Genomic DNA, 21049 nt, shown 5'->3' on the forward strand with positions numbered 1-21049 from the left:
CTGAAATTAGGATCAGCAAAATTTTCCAAAATCTTCCAAAATTTTTTCTTCCCGATGAGAGTACAACATATCTGTTTGTGATTGGCAACACTTGTCACCTATTGACATTTTGAATCATTTTGCGGGGCTAATTGTGTTGTTTCATATGATTGCTATGAGGCTCGAAAATATATACTGCAAGGAGGTTTGAGTGTGAGTACTAAAAGTTTACTTACAACACTTTAAAAATTGGGAAAATTTAAGAGTCTCCAATATAGGGTTCTTTCCTCTGAGAGTAAAAAATGATAAAAATGATTTACTAGAGTTATAAGCGAAATATAAAGTGGGTCACATTTTTGTGATATGACAACTGGAGAAACAGAAAAGAATTTTCTTCATTAGGTTTCCTGTTTTTAGGGATCACTTCCCGGAAAAGAGAATTTCCTACTTACCATTATTTGAAGAAATTCCCGATTTATCTGTTTAGTTTCAAAAATTTAACTTGTGAGCAAGCTACACTCATATTATCATGATGATTATTTAGCAGGCAACTACTCAGTTTCGGATTAACTTATAGTTATTAATTTTTTTTACGTGCATGTCATTGTAAAGCTTAAGATTTGATTTGTTTTTTATGATCAAATTCTTTGTTCGTTGTTCTTGTGTAAAATGGAGATTTTTTTGCCCTTGTTCTAAACCAACCGCTAAAATTCCCACCTTTTTGGTAACACCCCAATAACTTTCTTATTTATAGCAGTAAAAGACTCGTTTTGCAGTCAAAATAATTTACCACTAATTGACTGCCCGAGTCGGAAAAAAAGTTAATCTTGCAAGATCTTGCAAGATTCTTGCAAGATCTTGCAAGACGATGTTACGTCTTGCAAGATTCTTGCAAGATTCTTGCAAGATCTTGCAAGATTAACTTTTTCTTGCAAGATCTTGCAAGAACCTTGCAAGAATTAACTTTTTCTTGCAAGATTCTTGCAAGAACTTGCAAGATTAACTTTTTTTGGAAGAAAAAAATCGGCTCAAAAAACATTAAAAAAACATAAAAAAAGCGCTCAAAAATAGCCGAAAGAGCCGTCCTAGGTCCTTATCTTAAGTTCTATCTTAGCAACAAAACCTTTTGAAAACGTCAACAATTGAATCTAAAAAATAAAAAAGCATCACAAAAAGAAACAAAGACATCGAATTATCAATCTATCACATGAAAGAGTCCTTCGCGCCAATTCCTTTTTTGATTTTTTTTCTTTTTGATTTTTTTTCTTTTTCTTAAAATTTCTCTTTTCTTGATCGTTCTTCGGGTGTCGTATCGTCACCATCGGGTGTCGTCTTCGGGTATCGTATCGTCACCCTCGGGTGTCGTCCTCGGAGTGTCGTCTATTCCTGAACAGAAAAAAAATTGAACAACACAGAACAGCAGAAACACTTCCATGCACAAACGTGCATGGATACCCCCTCCCAAACAACCCAAAGAAGCCAAAGCAGAGCAAATCCTAATGCTTGCGCCAAACACCTAGGGGGAAGGGAGAGAAAAAAGAGAAAATACCTAAATCCTAACGTGGCGCAAGCAGAACAAGCCTAGCAGAGGAGCCCACCAGAAAGAAACATCGGGCACTAAGTGTGCCCGTAGAAACCCAACCCACAGGAAAAAAGGAGGGGGAACAGCACAACAGGACAGCCACTTTTTTGCGATGATTTGGGGGCTTGTACAAATTCTTTGTTCTCTTTTTACTATCAGTTCAAGTTCCCCGTGTCTCCACTTGATTTTGACAAACCATGTTCTTGCATGCAAGCAAAAACATGGTTTGCCAAAACCAAGTGGAGACACAGTTAACTTGAACTGATAGTGAAAAGTGAACAGAGAATTTGTACAAGCCCCCAAATCATAACAAAAAGGTGGCTGCCGAAAAAAAACACAAAAAAGCACACAGAGAGGGACTGTTTCTTGCAATAGCTGTGTTTTCACTCACATTCTGTTCTCATTTTTCTTTCTACTGTACACATTTTTAATCCAATAGTTCATCTCTTCAGTCACTTTTTCTGCTTGTTTGCGCAAAAACGCAAACAAGCAAAAGAATGACTGAAGAATTGAACTATAGAATTAAAAATGTGAACGGTTAAAGAAAAACGAGCACAGAGCGTGACTGAAAAAAACAACTATTGCAAGAAACAGGAGTGCGCCCCTGTCTTTTCGTCAACCTCTTTTCTGTGATAGAACGAGTTTGGACACATTCCGGGCTTGTTGTTTTATTTCATTTCAAGTGTTCTGCATCTCCTGTTGATTTTAACAGAACATGTTTTGCCAGCAGGCAAAACATGGTCTGCTAAAATAAACGGGAGATACAGAGAACTTGAAAAAAACAAAACAACAAGCACGGCATATGCTCAAACCCAAAGCATCACAGAAAAGCGGTTGAAGAAAAGACAGGCGCGCAAAGTGCCTTTTTTTGCATTGGTTGAGTTTTCAGAGGCGAATCATTTTCATCTTCATCTTTTCCGTTTGCATCTTTAAGCTTTCTTTTGGTTTCACCAGTCACTGTTTATGCTGGCTTGCGCAACATCGGCGCAAGCAAGCAAAAACATTGACTGATAAAACTAAAAGTAGGCTTGAAGGTGCAAATGGAAAAGGAGAAAATGAAAGTGATTCGCCTCTGAAAACCAAACCATTGCAAAAAGGGCCGAAAAGAAGAACCAACCAAACCGGGTTGAATAAGTCCTCGTGCCCGCCAGCCAGCCCCCAACTGAGCCGCTCCAGTTCCTCCTCGTGTGTCCTCTCCTCGTCCTCGGAGTGTCGCCTGTTCCTGAAGAGAAACGTGCATGGATACCCTCTCCCAAACAACCCAAAGAAGCCAAAGCAGAGCAAATCCTAATGCTTGCGCCAAACACCTAGGGGGAAGGGAGAGAAAAAAGAGAAAATACCTAAATCCTAACGTGGCACAAGCAGAACAAGCCTAGCAGAGGAGCCCACCAGAAAGAAACATCGGGCACTAAGTGTGCCCGTAGAAACCCAACCCACAGGAAAAAAGGAGGGGGAACAGCACAAAAGGACAGCCACTTTTTTGCGATGATTTGGGGGCTTGTACAAATTCTCTGTTCTCTTTTTACTATCAGTTCAAGTTCCCCGTGTCTCCACTTGATTTTGACAAACCATGTTCTTGCATGCAAGCAAAAACATGGTTTGCCAAAACCAAGTGGAGACACAGTTAACTTGAACTGATAGTGAAAAGTGAACAGAGAATTTGTACAAGCCCCCAAATCATAACCAAAAGGTGGCTGCCGAAAAAAAACACAAAAAAGCACACAGAGAGGGACTGTTTCTTGCAATAGCTGTGTTTTCACTCACATTCTGTTCTCATTTTTCTTTCTACTGTACACATTTTAATCCAATAGTTCATCTCTTCAGTCACTTTTTCTGCTTGTTTGCGCAAAAACGCAAACAAGCAAAAGAATGACTGAAGAATTGAACTATAGAATTAAAAATGTGAACGGTTAAAGAAAAACGAGTACAGAGCGTGACTGAAAAAAAACAACTATTGCAAGAAACAGGAGTGCGCCCCTGTCTTTTCGTCAACCTCTTTTCTGTGATAAAACGAGTTTGGACACATTCCGGGCTTGTTGTTTTATTTCATTTCAAGTGTTCTGCATCTCCTGTTGATTTTAACAGAACATGTTTTGCCAGCAGGCAAAACATGGTCTGCTAAAATAAACGGGAGATACAGAGAACTTGAAAAAAATAAAACAACAAGCACGGCATATGCTCAAACCCAAAGCATCAAAGAAAAGCGGTTGAAGAAAAGACAGGCGCGCAAAGTGCCTTTTTTGCATTGGTTGAGTTTTCAGAGGCGAATCATTTTCATCTTCATCTTTTCCGTTTGCATCTTTAAGCTTTCTTTTGGTTTCACGAGTCACTGTTCATGCTGGCTTGCGCAACATCGGCGCAAGCAAGCAAAAACATTGACTGATAAAACTAAAAGTAGGCTTGAAGGTGCAAATGGAAAAGGAGAAAATGAAAGTGATTCGCCTCTGAAAACCAAACCATTGCAAAAAGGGCCGAAAAGAAGAACCAACCAAACCGGGTTGAAGAAGTCCTCGTGCCCGCCAGCCAGCCCCCAACTGAGCCGCTCCAGTTCCTCCTCGTGTGTCCTCTCCTCGTCCTCGGGGTGTCGCCTGTTCCTGAAGAGAAAAGAATACTGAACAACACAGAACAGCAGAAACACTTCCATGCACAAACGTGCATGGTTACCCCCTCCCAAACAACCCAAAGAAGCCAAAGCAGACCAAATCCTAATGCTTGCGCCAAACACCTAGGGGGAAGGGAGAGAAAAAAGAGAAAATACCTAAATCCTAACGTGGCGCAAGCAGAACAAGCCTATCAGAGGAGCCCACCAGAAAGAAACATCGGGCACTAAGTGTGCCCGTAGAAACCCAACCCAAAGGAAAAAAGGAGGGGGAACAGCACAAAAGGACAGCCACTTTTTTGCGATGATTTGGGGGCTTGTACAAATTCTCTGTTCTCTTTTTACTATCAGTTCAAGTTCCCCGTGTCTCCACTTGATTTTGACAAACCATGTTCTTGCATGCAAGCAAAAACATGGTTTGCCAAAACCAAGTGGAGGCACAGTTAACTTGAACTGATAGTGAAAAGGGAACAGAGAATTTGTACAAGCCCCCAAATCATAACAAAAAGGTGGCTGCCGAAAAAAAACACAAAAAAGCACACAGAGAGGGACTGTTTCTTGCAATAGCTGTGTTTTCACTCACATTCTGTTCTCATTTTTCTTTCTACTGTACACATTTTAATCCAATAGTTCATCTCTTCAGTCACTTTTTCTGCTTGTTTGCGCAAAAACGCAAACAAGCAAAAAAATGACTGAAGAATTGAACTATAGAATTAAAAATGTGAACGGTTAAAGAAAAACGAGCACAGAGCGTGACTGAAAAAAACAACTATTGCAAGAAACAGGAGTGCGCCCCTGTCTTTTTGTCAACCTCTTTTCTGTGATAAAACGAGTTTGGACACATTCCGGGCTTGTTGTTTTATTTCATTTCAAGTGTTCTGCATCTCCTGTTGATTTTAACAGAACATGTTTTGCCAGCAGGCAAAACATGGTCTGCTAAAATAAACGGGAGATACAGAGAACTTGAAAAAAAAACAACAAGCACGGCATATGCTCAAACCCAAAGCATCAAAGAAAAGCGGTTGAAGAAAAGACAGGCGCGCAAAGTGCCTTTTTTGCATTGGTTGAGTTTTCAGAGGCGAATCATTTTCATCTTCATCTTTTCCGTTTGCATCTTTAATCTTTCTTTTGGTTTCACCAGTCACTGTTTATACTGGCTTGCGCAACATCGGCGCAAGCAAGCAAAAACATTGACTAATAAAACTAAAAGTACGCTTGAAGGTGCAAATGGAAAAGGAGAAAATGAAAGTGATTCGCCTCTGAAAACCAAACCATTGCAAAAAGGGCCGAAAAGAAGAACCAACCAAACCGGGTTGAAGAAGTCCTCGTGCCCGCCAGCCAGCCCCCAACTGAGCCGTTCCAGTTCCTCCTCGTGTGTCCTCTCCTCGTCCTCGGAGTGTCGCCTGTTCCTGAAGAGAAAAAAAACTGAACAACACAGAACAGCAGAAACACTTCCATGCACAAACGTGCATGGATACCCCCTCCCAAACAACCCAAAGAAGCCAAAGCAGAGCAAATCCTAATGCTTGCGCCAAACACCTAGGGGGAAGGGAGAGAAAAAAGAGAAAATACCTAAATCCTAACGTGGCGCAAGCAGAACAAGCCTAGCAGAGGAGCCCACCAGAAAGAAACATCGGGCACTAAGTGTGACCGTAGAAACCCAACCCACAGGAAAAAAGGAGGGGGAACAGCACAAAAGGACAGCCACTTTTTTGCGATGATTTGGGGGCTTGTACAAATTCTCTGTTCTCTTTTTTACTATCAGTTCAAGTTCCCCGTGTCTCCACTTGATTTTGACAAACCATGTTCTTGCATGCAAGCAAAAACATGGTTTGCCAAAACCAAGTGGAGACACAGTTAACTTGAACTGATAGTAAAAAGGGAACATAGAATTTGTGCAAGCCCCCAAACCGTCACAAAGGTGGCTGCAGGAAAAAAAAAACACAAAAAAGCACACAGAGAGGGACTGTTTCTTGCAATAGTTGTGTTTTCACTCACAATCTGTTCTCATTTTTCTTTCTACTGTACACATTTTTAATCCAATAGTTCATCTCTTCAGTCACTTTTTCTGCTTGTTTGCGCAAAAACGGAAACAAGCAAAAGAATGATTGAAGAATTGAACTATAGAATTAAAAATGTGAACGGTTAAAGAAAAACGAGCACAGAGCGTGACTGAAAAAACAACTATTGCAAGAAACAGGAGTGCGCCCCTGTCTTTTTGTCAACCTCTTTTCTGTGATAAAACGAGTTTGGACACATTCCGGGCTTGTTGTTTTATTTCATTTCAAGTGTTCTGCATCTCCTGTTGATTTTAACAGAACATGTTTTGCCAGCAGGCAAAACATGGTCTGCTAAAATATACGGGAGATACAGAGAACTTGAAAAAAAAATAAAGCAACAAGCACGGCATATGCTCAAACCCAAAGCGTCACAGAAATGCGGTTGAAGAAAAGACAGGCGCGCAAAGTGCCTTTTTTGCATTGGTTGAGTTTTCAGAGGCGAATCATTTTCATCTTCATCTTTTCCGTTTGCATCTTTAAGCTTTCTTTTGGTTTCATCAGTCACTGTTTATGCTGGCTTGCGCAACATCGGCGCAAGCAAGCAAAAACATTGACTGATAAAACTAAAAGTAGGCTTGAAGGTGCAAATGGGAAAGGAGAAAATGAAAGTCATTCGCCTCTGAAAACCAAACCATTGCAAAAAGGGCCGAAAAGAAAAACCAACCAAACCGGGTTGAAGAAATCCTCGTGCCCGCCAGCCAGCCCCCAACTGAGCCGCTCCAGTTCCTCCTCGTGTGTCCTCTCCTCGTCCTCGGAGTGTCGCCTGTTCCTGAAGAGAAAAGAAAACCGAACAACACAGAACAGCAGAAACACTTCCATGCACAAAAGTGCATGGATACCCCCTCCCAAACAACCCAAAGAAGCCAAAGCAGAGGAACTCCTAATGCTTGCGCCAAACACCTAGGGGGAAGGGAGAGAAAAAGAGAAAATACCTAAATCCTAACGTGGCGCAAGCAGAACAAGCCTAGCAGAGGAGCCCACCAGAAAAAAACATCGGGCACTAAGTGTGCCCGTAGAAACCCAACCCACAGGAAAAAAGGAGGGGGAACAGCACAAAAGGACAGCCACTTTTTGCGATGATTTGGGGGCTTGCACAAAATCTCTGTTCCCTTTTACTATTAGTTCAAGTTCCCCGTGTCTCCACTTGATTTTGACAAGCCATGTTTTTGCATGAAGCAAGAACATGGTTTGCCAAAATCAATTGGAGACACGCGGAACTTGAACTGATAGTGAAAAAGGAACAGAGAATTTGTACAAGCCCCCAAATCACAACAAAAAGGTGGCTGCCGAAAAAAAAACACAAAAAAGCACACAGAGAGGGACTGTTTCTTGCAATAGTTGTGTTTTCACTCACAATCTGTTCTCATTTTTCTTTCTACTGTACACATTTTTAATCCAATAGTTCATCTCTTCAGTCACTTTTTTGGCTTGTTTGCGCAAAAACGAAAACAAGCAAAAGAATGATTGAAGAATTGAACTATAGAATTAAAAATGTGAACGGTTAAAGAAAAACGAGCACAGAGCGTGACTGAAAAGACAACTATTGCAAGAAACAGGAGTGCGCCCCTGTCTTTTCGTCAAATTCTTTTCTGTGATAAAACGAGTTTGGACACGTTCCGGGCTTGTTGTTTCATTTCATTTCAAGTGTTCTGCATCTCCTGTTGATTTTAACAGAACATGTTTTGCCAGCAGGCAAAACATGGTCTGCTAAAATAAACGGGAGATACAGAGAACTTGAAAAAAAATAAAACAACAAGCACGGCATATTCTCAAACCCAAAGCATCACAGAAAAGCGGTTGAAGAAAAAACAGGCGCGCAAAGTGCCTTTTTTGCATGGGTTGCGTTTTCAGAGGCGAATCATTCTCATTTTCTTTTTTCTGTTTGCATCTTTAAGCTTTCTTGTGGTTTAATCAGTCACTGTTTATGCTAGCTTGCGCAAAATTGGCGCAAGCAAGCAACAACATTGACTGATAAAACTAAAAGAAGGCTTGAAGATGCAAATGAAAAAAGAAAATGAAAATGATTCGCCTCTGAAAACCAAACCATTGCAAAAAGGGCCGAAAAGACGAACCAACCAAACCGGGATGAAGAAGTCCTCGGAGTGTCGCAGTAGTTGTGTTCTCACTCACATTCTGTTCTCATTTTTCTTTCTACCGTTCACATTTTTAATCCTTTTGTTCATTTTTTCAGCCATTAATTCTGATTGTTTGCGCAAAGACGCAAACAAGCAGAAACAGTGGCTGAAAAAATGAACAGTAGGATTAAAAATGTGAACGGTAGAAAGAAAAATGAGAACAGAATGTGACTAAGAACACAACTATTGCGAAAAAGGGTCCCTCTCTGTGTGCTTTCTTCTTGTTTTTTCACCTTCAGCCAACTTTTTGTGATGATTTGGAGACTTGTACAAATTCAGTACTCCTTTTCCTACTGTCAATTCAAGTTCCTTGTGTCTCATGTTGACTTTGGCAAACCAAGTTTCTGCTTGCAAGCAAAAACATGGTTTGCCAAAGTCAACATGAGACAAAAGGAACTTGAACTGACAGTGGGAAAAGGAGTACTGAATTTGTACAAGTCTCCAAGTCATCACAAAAAGTTGGCTGAAGGGGAAAAACTAGAAAAAAGCACACAGAGAGGGACTGTTCCTTGCAATAGTTGTGTTCCAAGTCACATTCTGTTCTCATTTATCTTTCTACCGTTCACATTTTTAATCCTATTGTTCATTTTGTCAGCCACTGTTTCTGCTTGTTTGCGTCTGTGCGCAAACAAGCAGAAACAGAGGCTGAAAAAATGAACAATAGGATTAAAAATGCGAACGGTAGAAAGACAAATGAGAACAGAATGTGAGTAAGAACACAACTATTGCAAGGAACAGGTGTGCGCGTGTCTTTTCTTCAATTTTGTTTCTGTGATAACATGTGTTTAGACATATTCTGTGCTTATTGCTTCAATTAGTTTCGAGCGCTGTATCTCCTGCTAATTTTGACCGAACATGTTTTGCGAGCAAGCAAAACATGGTCTGCTAAAATCAACAGGAGAGACAGAACTTGAAAAAATGAAACAGGCACGGCATATGCTCAAACCCACATAATCACAGAAATGCTGTTGAAGAAAAGGCACGCACGCACAGGAGTGTCGTTCTTTCCCGAACAAAAAAAAATTAGCTTTCAAGAACTGAAGAACTTTTGTACAGTGCGTGATTTCTATTATCCAGTATTAATCAATTTTTTCTCTGTTCAGGAAGACGGCACTCCTTCACCGTTGTGACAAACAGCAAAGCCCGGCAGAGGAAAAATTTTATCAAATTTATGAAGCTTTTTTTTGTGTGTCCCTGACAGAGCACATTTTTTTTCTTATCTTAATTTAAAATTTCTATTTTTCCGCTCAGTTTTTCAACGTAAGGCAGAACTTTTATGGCTGTCTAGAGCACTGGAACATCAGTTTTTTTGCCTTTTAAATCTTTTTTCCTTTTTTGGCTTTTTCCTCTTTTTGTTTTTTTTTTTTGATTTTTTGAAACAATTAACATAATTAACGTAAACGTGATGTAACGGAATTTTTTTTATCAAGGATCCTATTTTTTCACTTTTTAAAAAACTAAAAGACAGCTTTTACGACAACAGTACTGCCAAGTTTGGGGAAAACTTTTGTTTTCAATATTACATAAGTATTGATTCTCGCTTCTTTCTTTCTTTTTTCTAGAGTAAATACTTTTTTAACATCTTTTGGGCAAAGTAAATAAAATATCTGGTTATAATATTTCCACATCTTTTTTGTTTTGGTTACTTTTTTTTGTTTTTTTGAAATTTTTTTATTGAAATTGCTAAATTTTTCAACGTAAGGCAGAACTTTTATGGCTGTCTAGAGTACTGGAACATAAATTTTTTTGCCTTTTAAATCTTTTTTCCTTTTTTGGCTTTTTCGTCTATTTGTTTTTTTTTTGATTTTTTGAAACAATTAACATAATTAACATAAACGTGATGTAACGGAATTTTTTTTTATCAAGGATCCTATTTTTCACTTTTTAAAATACTAAAAGACAGCTTTTACGACAACAGTACAGCCAAGTTTGCGGAAAATTTTTGTTTTCAATATTACATAAGTTTTGATTCTCACTTTTTTCTTTCTTTTTTCTAGAGTAAATACTTTTTTAACATCTTTTGGGCAAAGTAAATAAAATATCTGGTTATAATATTTCCACATCTTTTTTGTTTTGGTTACTTTTTTGTTTTTTTTATTGAAATTGCTAAATTTTTCAACGTAAGGCAGAACTTTTATGGCTGTCCAGAGCACTGGAACATCAATTTTTTTGCCTTTTAAACCTTTTTTTCCTTTTTTGGCTTTTTCGTCTATTTGTTTATTTTTTGATTTTTTGAAACAATTAACATAATTAACATAAACGTGATGTAACGGATTTTTTTTTTATCAAGGACCCTATTTTTTCACTTTTTAAAATACTAAAAGACAGCTTTTACGACAACAGTACAGCCAAGTTTGCGGAAAATTTTTGTTTTCAATATTACATAAGTTTTGATTCTCACTTTTTTCTTTCTTTTTTCTAGAGTAAATACTTTTTTAACATCTTTTGGGCAAAGTAAATAAAATATCTGGTTATAATATTTCCACATCTTTTTTGTTTTGGTTACTTTTTTGTTTTTTTTATTGAAATTGCTAAATTTTTCAACGTAAGGCAGAACTTTTATGGCTGTCCAGAGCACTGGAACATCAATTTTTTTGCCTTTTAAACCTTTTTTTCCTTTTTTGGCTTTTTCGTCTATTTGTTTATTTTTTGATTTTTTGAAACAATTAACATAATTAACTTAAACGTGATGTAACGGAATTTTTTTTATCAAGGATCCTATTTTTTCACTTTTTAAAATACTAAAAGACAGCTTTTACGACAACAGTACAGCCAAGTTTGCGGAAAATTTTTGTTTTCAATATTACATAAGTTTTGATTCTCGCTTCTTTCTTTCATTTTTCTTGAGTAAATACTTTTTTAACATCTTTTGGGCAAAGTAAATAAAATATCTGGTTATAATATTTCCACATCTTTTTTGTTTTGGTTACTTTTTTGTTTTTTTTATTGAAATTGCTAAATTTTTCAACGTAAGGCAGAACTTTTATGGCTGTCCAGAGCACTGGAACATCAATTTTTTTGCCTTTTAAACCTTTTTTTCCTTTTTTGGCTTTTTCGTCTATTTGTTTATTTTTTGATTTTTTGAAACAATTAACATAATTAACATAAACGTGATGTAACGGAATTTTTTTTTATCAAGGATCCTATTTTTCACTTTTTAAAATACTAAAAGACAGCTTTTACGACAACAGTACAGCCAAGTTTGCGGAAAATTTTTGTTTTCAATATTACATAAGTTTTGATTCTCACTTTTTTCTTTCTTTTTTCTAGAGTAAATACTTTTTTAACATCTTTTGGGCAAAGTAAATAAAATATCTGGTTATAATATTTCCACATCTTTTTTGTTTTGGTTACTTTTTTTTTGTTTTTTTGAAATTTTTTTATTGAAATTGCTAAATTTTTCAACGTAAGGCAGAACTTTTTTGGCTGTCTAGAGTACTGGAACATCAAATTTTTTTTGCCTTTTAAATCTTTTTTCGTTTTTTTTTGGCTTTTTGGTCTTTTTGTTTTTTTTTATTCTTTGAAACAATTAACATAATTAACTTAAACGTGATGTAACGGATGCACGAGAAAAATTCAATTAAAGTTGAATAAAAATCAACAACATAAATACTTTTTCTCAAGTGTTTGGAATACAAGGAAAGCAGCTAGTGTTTTCACATTCGGGTTTCACAGATTCGTAGAAAGAACGATAAAACCCTCTTTCGTCCATCAAAGTTTAAGTGAGCTAAATCACGTCGACCGGGTACAAGGAAGTGGTTGTGGTGGATTTTTCGGGGCCCGACATATGAGGAGCCACAAAAGTTTTGCATATACCAATTTGTTTCCTTGACCAGCTCATAGGAAACATCGGGCCGCGGGAGTAGACCGACAATTTTTACTTTTACACCCTTTTCCATGAGAAGCTTAGCAAAGCCACAAAGCCTGGCAGCAGTTTTGAGGGGGGGTTGTGGAATTATCCAGCGTTTAGTCGGGTGCCTTGAGATGTCATTATTGCCCAAGAACAAAATGCAGCAGTCAAATTGAGAGCAGATCACCACATCTTCTGCTTCAAGATGCGCCGCCCTAAACCCTGGCTTGCAATGTAGTGTTATTTTATGTTTTGATAGTAATTCGTCTTGGTAAACTTGGTCCTCGAGACGGACTAGATTCGAGTCCCCGACAATTACGAATGTTGACGTTTGACTGAAACAGGAGAAATATATGTATGTCATAAAAAGTTGAGTCTACAGACTGGCCCTGTCAGCGGAGTTTCTTAATTTTTACAGTACAAGTTTTTCAGTTGTTTCAATGTTACAAGAACAAGACAATAAACAAAATGACAAAGTTTCTTCCTCCTAATTATGCTCAAATCCTTCCCTCATTAAACTTAATACCAAAAAATTTTTTTGACCAAAAACACAGACTTATAGCAAAGGTCGGAAGCACTGATTTTTTCCAAGGGTCCAAGGCCAAACAACTCATAAAAAAACCACAATTTGGTATTTTCTCATCAAAAAAGAGTTCTTTAACGACTTTGGCGGATTTGCCAACAGCAAAATTACCATCAGAGTTTGAAAAAAAAACGCTAACGCGAAAAAATCTCCCGTCTTTTAATTGAAACAAGCAGTCTCCCAGATTATCGCCTAGTCTAGAATACGAAAGAGATGCAAAGCATTGACCATCCGAGCTAACAAACCTAGAGAAAAAAAACTTAACACCAAATTTTTCGCAGAATAGTTTTACTTCCGCGTCAACATCTGTCAAACCTTTTAAACATTTTTCTGTGCTCTCAACTATTGCAGAACTTGTAGCTGCTTGATGTTTTACAAAAAGCTCAATTATAATTTCTGGTTCCTTGATGGTACCCTGGACTGCACTAAGCAAATTGTGGTTCGCTGACTCAAAACAAAAGGCTGAAAAAAGCCACAGCGGTCCATTACGCCTTACTTGTTCGCCGAGATGCCGCATTGTGTGGAAATTGAAGGATTGAGATTTTTCATCGTACAACTCTACGAAATTTTGAAAAAGTCGTGAATTAAGTTTTCTGCGCATTCAATTTTTGTGTCATCTATAATGATGTCCGAAAGAAGTCTGACCGCTACACTTAGCAAACAAAAACTCTGCAAAAATCTTTTAGGCACGGGAAGCTGTCGAAAAATTAGAGGACCGCTATGAAAAAAAAAAACAATTTAAAATCGAACGCCTTCCAAAAACTTAATTCACTTAAGGCTTTGGGTTTATGTTTTACATCAAACGGCACTTTTAATTTCTTGATCAAATTTTCTGCTGCCATCAAGGTCTCTCCTTTTAACAATGAAATCATCATTTTTGTCGAAATTTTTCCAGTACCCAAAAAAAATCTGATGCATAGGATCAATTGGACAGTCCCAGTGTAAAGACATTAAACTGTTAAGAGGGGTAGAAGACTTAACACCGCATTTCATTTCGTTTGTTCGATCAGCATACCAGCCGCAAGCTTTAAAGTCAAGATTTTCTCTGAGCTTAAATAACTTTTTACATGAAAATAACATTCTTCGGTTACTGGAGAAACCATTTATATAGCAATGAGGGCAAGATGAATATCCGTTAAACTGGATCATACAAAGGACGCAAGCTGTGGCTGGCATATCCGCAACAATCGATCGCACTCTAAACTTAATGGGCCCTAACCCTTCAATGACAAGGTTTGCGTCTCGCAGAGATTCAAGTTCAAAAACCAGAGCAGGAAGTAGTTTTTTGAAATCTGGCTTCGATTTGCCGTGCCAGAGTCCTAACAGCATTAAATTGGAAAACGCACTTCTCAATTTAGGTGGAAGGTTAAAGATTTGAACCCAAATAGGCCAAACTGAAAGTTTTGAAGACTTAAATACAGGAGCACTATCTACGTTTGAAACAATCTGCACTTCATTAGGTTTAATCTGATCCCAACGGGTTGCCCAAGAGCAGTTTTGGCTCCAAGACATAACTATCTTAGCGGAATTTTTGGCCAAAATTTTTTCCATCTGAGTCCTAATGTCCACTGTACAAAACTTAGCATCCCCAAAAACTGTTGTAACAATATCCGGCAAAAAAAGAACAGCTAGCTTAGAGAATAGATTATTTGGAACTGGTAATGCTTTGCAAAACAACTTTAAAAAGTCTTGTCGAGAATTCTTTGATAATTTATGCTTATCACATATTCCATCAAACTCCTTTAGAAAGCTTTCAGTAGTTGAGCTGGCGCCAAAAAAAGAGGTGTCCCGTCTTCCTGAAACAGAGCAAAAGGTTCAACATTGTCAGTTGTGTTTTCGATTTCTTCAGTTTCCAAATCTTGCAAGCAAACAAGAGTAGAACAAACAATATCTGTCGGTTCAAGCAATGGTTCATCGGTTTGATTATCATTTGGTTCAACAGGCGACATTGATAAAGCAAATTGCTGTGAATTCAAAGGGGTGCTCATTTTGATTGGACTTAAAACAGCATCAATTTCACCAAATACAGAATCATATGAAACGTATTGTTCTTCACAATCATCTTTATTATTGCTAGAACTATTTGATAGATCATACAAAGCACGTCTTGTTGGTAATCTTTCGATAAAAATTTTCCTGAGAGGGGTTTCTAAGTTTAGTATAGTTACATTACCTCTTGGCGGAGTTCCAACAGCTTCCTGTGGACCGATCAGTTTTCGCTTTTTTGCGTCCTTGGGTGCTGTCGGAAACGGATCCCCGTGCTCAGATTTGTGTGGACACAAACAATCAACGTTAAACATGCCAAAAAATGCCTATAGTAGAAAGCTGTTAACTTTTGCCCCATTGAAATGTCTTTTATTGCAACACAATAAACAATTCTACCCTTTTGACGATACTCAATGTCTGATTTGCATGACGCGTTAACGAAGGAAATGGGGCCGAGCATTAACCATTGCATATCCCTTAACCTACTACAAAGAATGGATACATCATTAAGGCCTGCAATGACTTCATCATCCCTAATTTCAGCCAACACACCAACAACGCCCTCTATTACGCTACCCTTTGTTATGTCGTTTTTAGCAAACATCCCCAGCTGCAAAACAGAATCACTAGGAAGGTAACTAACAGGTTCGTAGCTCACTGACTCCAGACTCTTGCGGTACTCATTGCCAAGAAATCGACTCACCTCGAAGTTTACTTCATTTTCCGGCAACAAATCATCAACGACAATTTTATGACTCTTTTTATCTTCACAATCTATCCACCTGTCTGTAAGTTTTGCATCAATTTTTGCTAACATTTTCCAAGTCAAAGCCAATTTCGAGAAATTTCTACCGGTGGTTTGATACAAATTTTCCAAATCTCGGGACATTTTTCTGAAAGTCAACTAATTTGCCCGAACGATATGAACATTTGCAGCGCCAAAGTTAAAAAAAATTAAAGAGGTAAACACAAAAAAGAAGCATGAATGTCTTCAAAGAGATCTTTATTGAGAAATTGCAAAAACTTACAGTAAACGTAAAATTAGTTGAACTGGCCAGCGTCCCTGACAGAGCACTAGCTATGTTTATTAACTTGAGTACCAAATTCACTGCATACAATGATAGTTTGAGAAACAGCAAAATCAATTCTCTAATCGCTCGTTCTTCTCTCGAAGACCTAGAACGTTGGCGGCATCTTTGACCCTTCTGAGCGCGTACAAACTGTCACCGCAAAATCTTCGAACCGCTTCTGAAACAAGATAATTCCCTCCATAGAAATAAATAGTCCGGTCAATGAAACTAGGAACCACAATTCAAGTGTAAAGGAAACTCAATAGTTATGAAATGAAACAAACACGCATGAACTTGTCATTTGAAAAAATTCTCTTTATAAATTAGAAGAGGATCAAAAACTTAATAAAAAGTTTACCCCGAAAATAATTTTCTTCTTCCTCAGGAGCCGCCAATCGACCTTCCCTTGTTGTCCTTTGGGAAAACCAACAAAATTTTACTCTTTCCTCTTTGGTAAAGAGTGACCTGGCGAGGAACCTCCCGTATCCCTCATAATCGTCTCGGGCGCCAGTGAACGAGAGGAGATTGATTCCGTTGTAAATAAGAGGCACCGATTGCAAATCTCTCCTTTTCTCAACTTCTTTTGCATTCTAAGACACATTTTAAAAACCAAATGAATATCCAATTTATTGATAGTAAACATCCAAGTGAACTTACAATTTGGCGCAACGTTTTTGATATCCAGAGCATCTGGTTGCGGGCTTTCACCTCCGTTTTATTAGTCCTTCTCAAGGCTTCTTCCAAAATCTTTAGGCCCTCGACTCCTTTTTTGCTCACTTTAAATTTACTTTGGGGTACTGAAAACTCTCGATGACTCTTACTCTCACTTATGGTTTTCTGATTCATATCTGAAAATCAATTCTCAGCTGTTATACAAATAGGCGTATTTTTAAAATCCTAATCATATCACTCAACACTCATCAAAAACCATCGTTTCCCCTGTCTTAATTATTATATAAATCTCTTTCCAAATACACAGTGAAGAGAACCAAATAAGTTAAACATAACCGAATAACGTCAGAACAATTGCTCTCAAATAAAAAGTCGCTTTCATAGAAACATAAAGACCAGTGAGCCGTAACGTTCTTTGAACGACAAGAGAGGTAATATTAAAATACAAAAAATGTTCAACCATAAAATTGCATAAAAAAGACCGAAGGACTAATATAATTGCTACAAATATTCCTTGCGAGCTTTTAAAAGTAACGCAACAGTTAAAACTAATTAAAGTTACTTAAAGAAGACTCTTAGATACTTGGAGACCAGTGAGCCGCAAGGTTCAGAGATGTTAATGTCCTTTTGCCTTTATTTGTATAGCTTGCTCTTGGAAACGAGTTTTGAAAAACTTCAAAAGACAAAAGAGGAAAATTTAAACGACAAATAATATCGAACCAAAAAATGCATAAAAAAGGCCGCAGGAATAATATAATCGCTACAGACTTCGCTTTCGAGCATTTAAAAAGTAAAGCAACAGTTAAAAGTAATTTAAGTTACTAAGAGAAGTATCTTAGATACTTAGAGAACAATGAGCCGTAAGGTTCTAAGGGATGTTATTGCACTCATGCCTTTACCTGTTTAGCTTACTTTCGGACACGTATTTTAAGACACTTTAAAAGACAAAAGACGAAATTTTAAAAGACAAAAACTGTTCAAACAAAGAATCGCAAAAAGCCCTCAGGACTAAAATAATCGCTACAAACTTTGCTTGCGAGCAATTAAAAAGTACAGCAGCAGTTAAATGTAGTTTCAACATTGTTTAACGCAAGACCGCGTGTCCCTGACAGAGCACCGGCTTTATTTTAACTACTGGTTGGTATTTTCGTCAGCGCGAACGTTTTCTTTCTCAGCTTTTTGTTTTTTCTGCAAATCTACGCCCTGTTGATTTACGTATTTCAATACATCTCGGTATTTCTGGACAGTAAAGTTGGCCCCGAAAACTTTCTTCATCACTTCATGGAAAACCTCAGTCCGCTCTTTGTCTGCAGGTTTTCTGTTCCCGGTTAGAGCTTTCCTCGGATCGATACAGAGCAACCGTCTCTCCTCTTCGGACCACAAGCAATTTGCAATATTGATAGCACGCTCTCTTGGAGTACTACCGGGAAGACTTAGCAAGTTTTTTCCGCTCCACAGGAACTCCTCACTATCGCCCTCAACATCAACTTCCTCGCCAACGACCCCGTCAGTCCTATTAGACTGCGAATTTTCATGCAGGCGATTTATTTCGTCCATCGCCTTTTTGGCGAAAGTCATGAATTGACGAGCAATTTCGTTTCCAGCGTCTAGACGAGATCCAATTCGGCCCATTAAGTGACGAAATTGTTCCCAAGTAGCATCCTACAAAAAAATATCACTATGAAACAAAGTTAGGCAGTTTCAAAGTTTTAATTTTATGTTTGAAAAAAACGTTTAATGACCTTTGCGTCTGAATATCCGTCAGCTCTAGTAAAAACCACATTTTCGAATAAGTCAACAATCCTAGGTATTACCCAGTCATTGTAATTATGAGTCAACTATAGAGTTAATGCAAGTTTTGAAAAACTAGGAATGGGATTCTTTCTTGCGACTATGATTAGTAGAGTTAACATAAAGGAACTCAAAGTTCAACTGATTTTCCGACGTCCCTGACAGAGCGCCGGATTCATTATATTTTCAAGCACGATTCTTAAGAAACAGAAGCAATAACCTTATCTGAACTACTTGAAGGACCCGAAGATGTTGCAGCTTGTGAGTTTTTGTTTTTTGCCTGACGGTAGTCCAGGAGTTCTTCCATTAGAGCACATTCAATTTTCGGTTCATCAGCAATTTCTGGATCATCAAACTCAGGGAACAATTTGGTTTTCTTAGCAGTCTGCGATCCAATTTCGGGGCTCCGACCCTCTCTCTCAAAGCAATTATTATCATCATCATCTTCAGGGAGATTCCGTTTATTGTAGTTTTTGACGATGTCGCTCGCATTCAAACGGCTAACGTTTATTCCATCGTTCTTTTTCACACACATATTACTCATAACGAAGTTAATCTTCTTTTCAGTACCAACCATCTTGAACTCACCATCCAGGGGAATGTTTTCAGGGCCACACTTGATCTTAACTATATCGCCTTTGTTCAGTGAAATCTTGGCATCATTACTGAAACCATAAGGCCAACGTGGGCTATCAGGTCTTACCCGACTGAACGTTCCATCGCATTCGAAATAGAACAAGAAGAGCCAATCAAATGGAATTTCCGTAACTTCCGTGGCTTTTTTTGCCAGGTTCTCTTGCACTCTCGATGATCTTTTTGGTTGGGAAGAACTCATATCTAGGAGAAAATTTTCAAATATCAATCTATGTTGGAGGAAGAAAATTTGTCCTAGCAATCTACGGGTTCAAACTCAAAGCCATATTTACCTCATTTTTATGCTGGCTGGAACAATGAAAAATAAGAGATAAAACTGAAGAAGGCAGTTTTAATGGTTACAGATAATGTGTAAATTATCAGAAAATTTATTTAAACCACAAATCTATGTGTCCCTGACAGAGCTCATAGATTTTTTTATTTTGCTAATATTTACATGGCCCTTTTCATGTATATACACAAAAACGTCCATTTTCGTGGATACTGCTCAGAGTATCGGTATATTGAAGTCAAAATTTTACTTGATTGCCTCTCTCAATTCTGACAAGCGTTATCTTAAACATAGACACTGCTGGCTGTTTCTTGTCTTTGGCCAGCACTGATGTGCCTAGACTGGCTGGCTATGATGCCGAGAAGGTCATTAGGTCTGACGGGTTGCGTACAAGATGCCTCCTTTGAAAGAAAAGTCTTCCAACAAATTTTCGGTTGTCATTTTTGTGTTTTTACTCTTATCTTTTGAACCAATCTTATCAGTAGACTATTTTCTAACTGACCAAGTATAAGACAGCAAGGTAGTGAGGGCATGAGTAGAATGCAGGGTAAACACTAAGCCCCTAGCAAATGCTTGGGGTGAACAAACAAAATTAACAATGTCAACTGGAAACAAATTTTCTCCTTGATCTTTTAATCGCACTGTCTCTTAGTCTTCCTCATCCCCGAGTCTCTGCTACTTTCATAGTAATAACTCTACCGTCAGTCCTGTGGCTGACGTTAGAAATATCACTGTGAAAGTAGCAGAGACTATGGGATGATGAAGACTAAGACACAATGCGATTAAAAGATCAAGGAGAAAATTTGTTTCCAGTTGACATTGTTAATTTTGTTTGTTCACCCCAAGCATTTGCTAGGGGCTTAGTGTTTACCCTGCATTCTACTCATGCCCTCACTGCCTTGCTGCCTTATAGTTGGTAAGTTAGAAAATAGTCTACTGATAAGATTGGTTCAAAAGATAAGAGTAAAAACACAAAAAAGACAACCGAAATTTTGTTGGAAGATTCTCTTTCAAAGGACGCATCTTGTACGCAAGCCGTTAGACCTAATGACCTTCTCGGCATCACAGCCAGCCACTCTAGGCACATCAGTGCTGGTCAAAGACAATAAAAAACCAGCAGTGTCTATGTTTAAGATAACGATTGTCAAAATTGAGAGAGGCAATTAAGTAAAATTTTGACTTCACTATACCGATTCTTTGATCAGCATCAACGAGAGCGCACCACTTGGAACGCAGAAAACCTACGTAAGTGAGTAAACAGCTAGAGGATAGATCACTGCTTTTTTACCTGATTTAGAACAAGGTTGATGTTGTCTGGCTGATGTTGTCTGGGTAGAATACTTGAAGGATTAAAACAGAGAGATCTGAAAACAATACTTCATGAGTATCACATCAAGCATAGGAGTTACTGTTAGCCAGCGTCAAATTAAGAGACATTAACTCGCTTATTTATGTTAATATTTTGACTGAGGTGGTTATGAAAAGACACAAAATGAAAATTTCGGGCGCACGTCATGGCCCGAAAATGGGCGGTATCCGTTATTGTCATGTTTTCAACAACCTGTAATCCTGTCGCAATGACACTTTGACATGACCTTGGAAGACCCATACTGGGTCTATTATAGCACAATATAACATTGGTACAACACTTTTAAGTAGTTTTACAACCTTGCACAGGGGTATATGTCTCTATAGGGCCAAAATGGTGGGGGGGGTCACAGAAACACACTTTTTTCCCACGAAATCTTGCACGTAGCACCCTGAAATTTTGACACAACCTAGCAGACAACAAACTGGGTCTAGTACACCATTATATA

General features: G+C 38.0%; 2 protein-coding genes across 2 annotated transcripts; both read right to left on the reverse strand.

Moving 5' to 3' along the window:
* Positions 1–15915: 15915 nt before the first annotated feature.
* LOC142350394 (uncharacterized) lies at positions 15916–16690 on the reverse strand. The gene is made up of 3 exons (XM_075402241.1): positions 16502–16690; positions 16203–16434; positions 15916–16022 (listed from the first exon to the last, which is right to left on the reverse strand). The coding sequence occupies exons 1-3, from the start codon at positions 16688–16690 to the stop codon at positions 15916–15918; spliced, it is 528 nt and encodes a 175-aa protein (XP_075258356.1).
* A 522-nt stretch (positions 16691–17212) lies between these two features.
* Positions 17213–18874, reverse strand: LOC142350834 (uncharacterized). The gene is made up of 2 exons (XM_075402795.1): positions 18528–18874; positions 17213–18178 (listed from the first exon to the last, which is right to left on the reverse strand). The coding sequence occupies exons 1-2, from the start codon at positions 18849–18851 to the stop codon at positions 17648–17650; spliced, it is 855 nt and encodes a 284-aa protein (XP_075258910.1). The 5' UTR covers positions 18852–18874; the 3' UTR covers positions 17213–17647.
* Between the last annotated feature and the right edge of the window lie 2175 nt (positions 18875–21049).

This window comes from Convolutriloba macropyga, chromosome 12 (genome assembly GCF_964194025.1).
Source record: "Convolutriloba macropyga chromosome 12, txConMacr16.3, whole genome shotgun sequence".
Classification (NCBI taxonomy): domain Eukaryota; kingdom Metazoa; phylum Xenacoelomorpha; order Acoela; family Convolutidae; genus Convolutriloba; species Convolutriloba macropyga.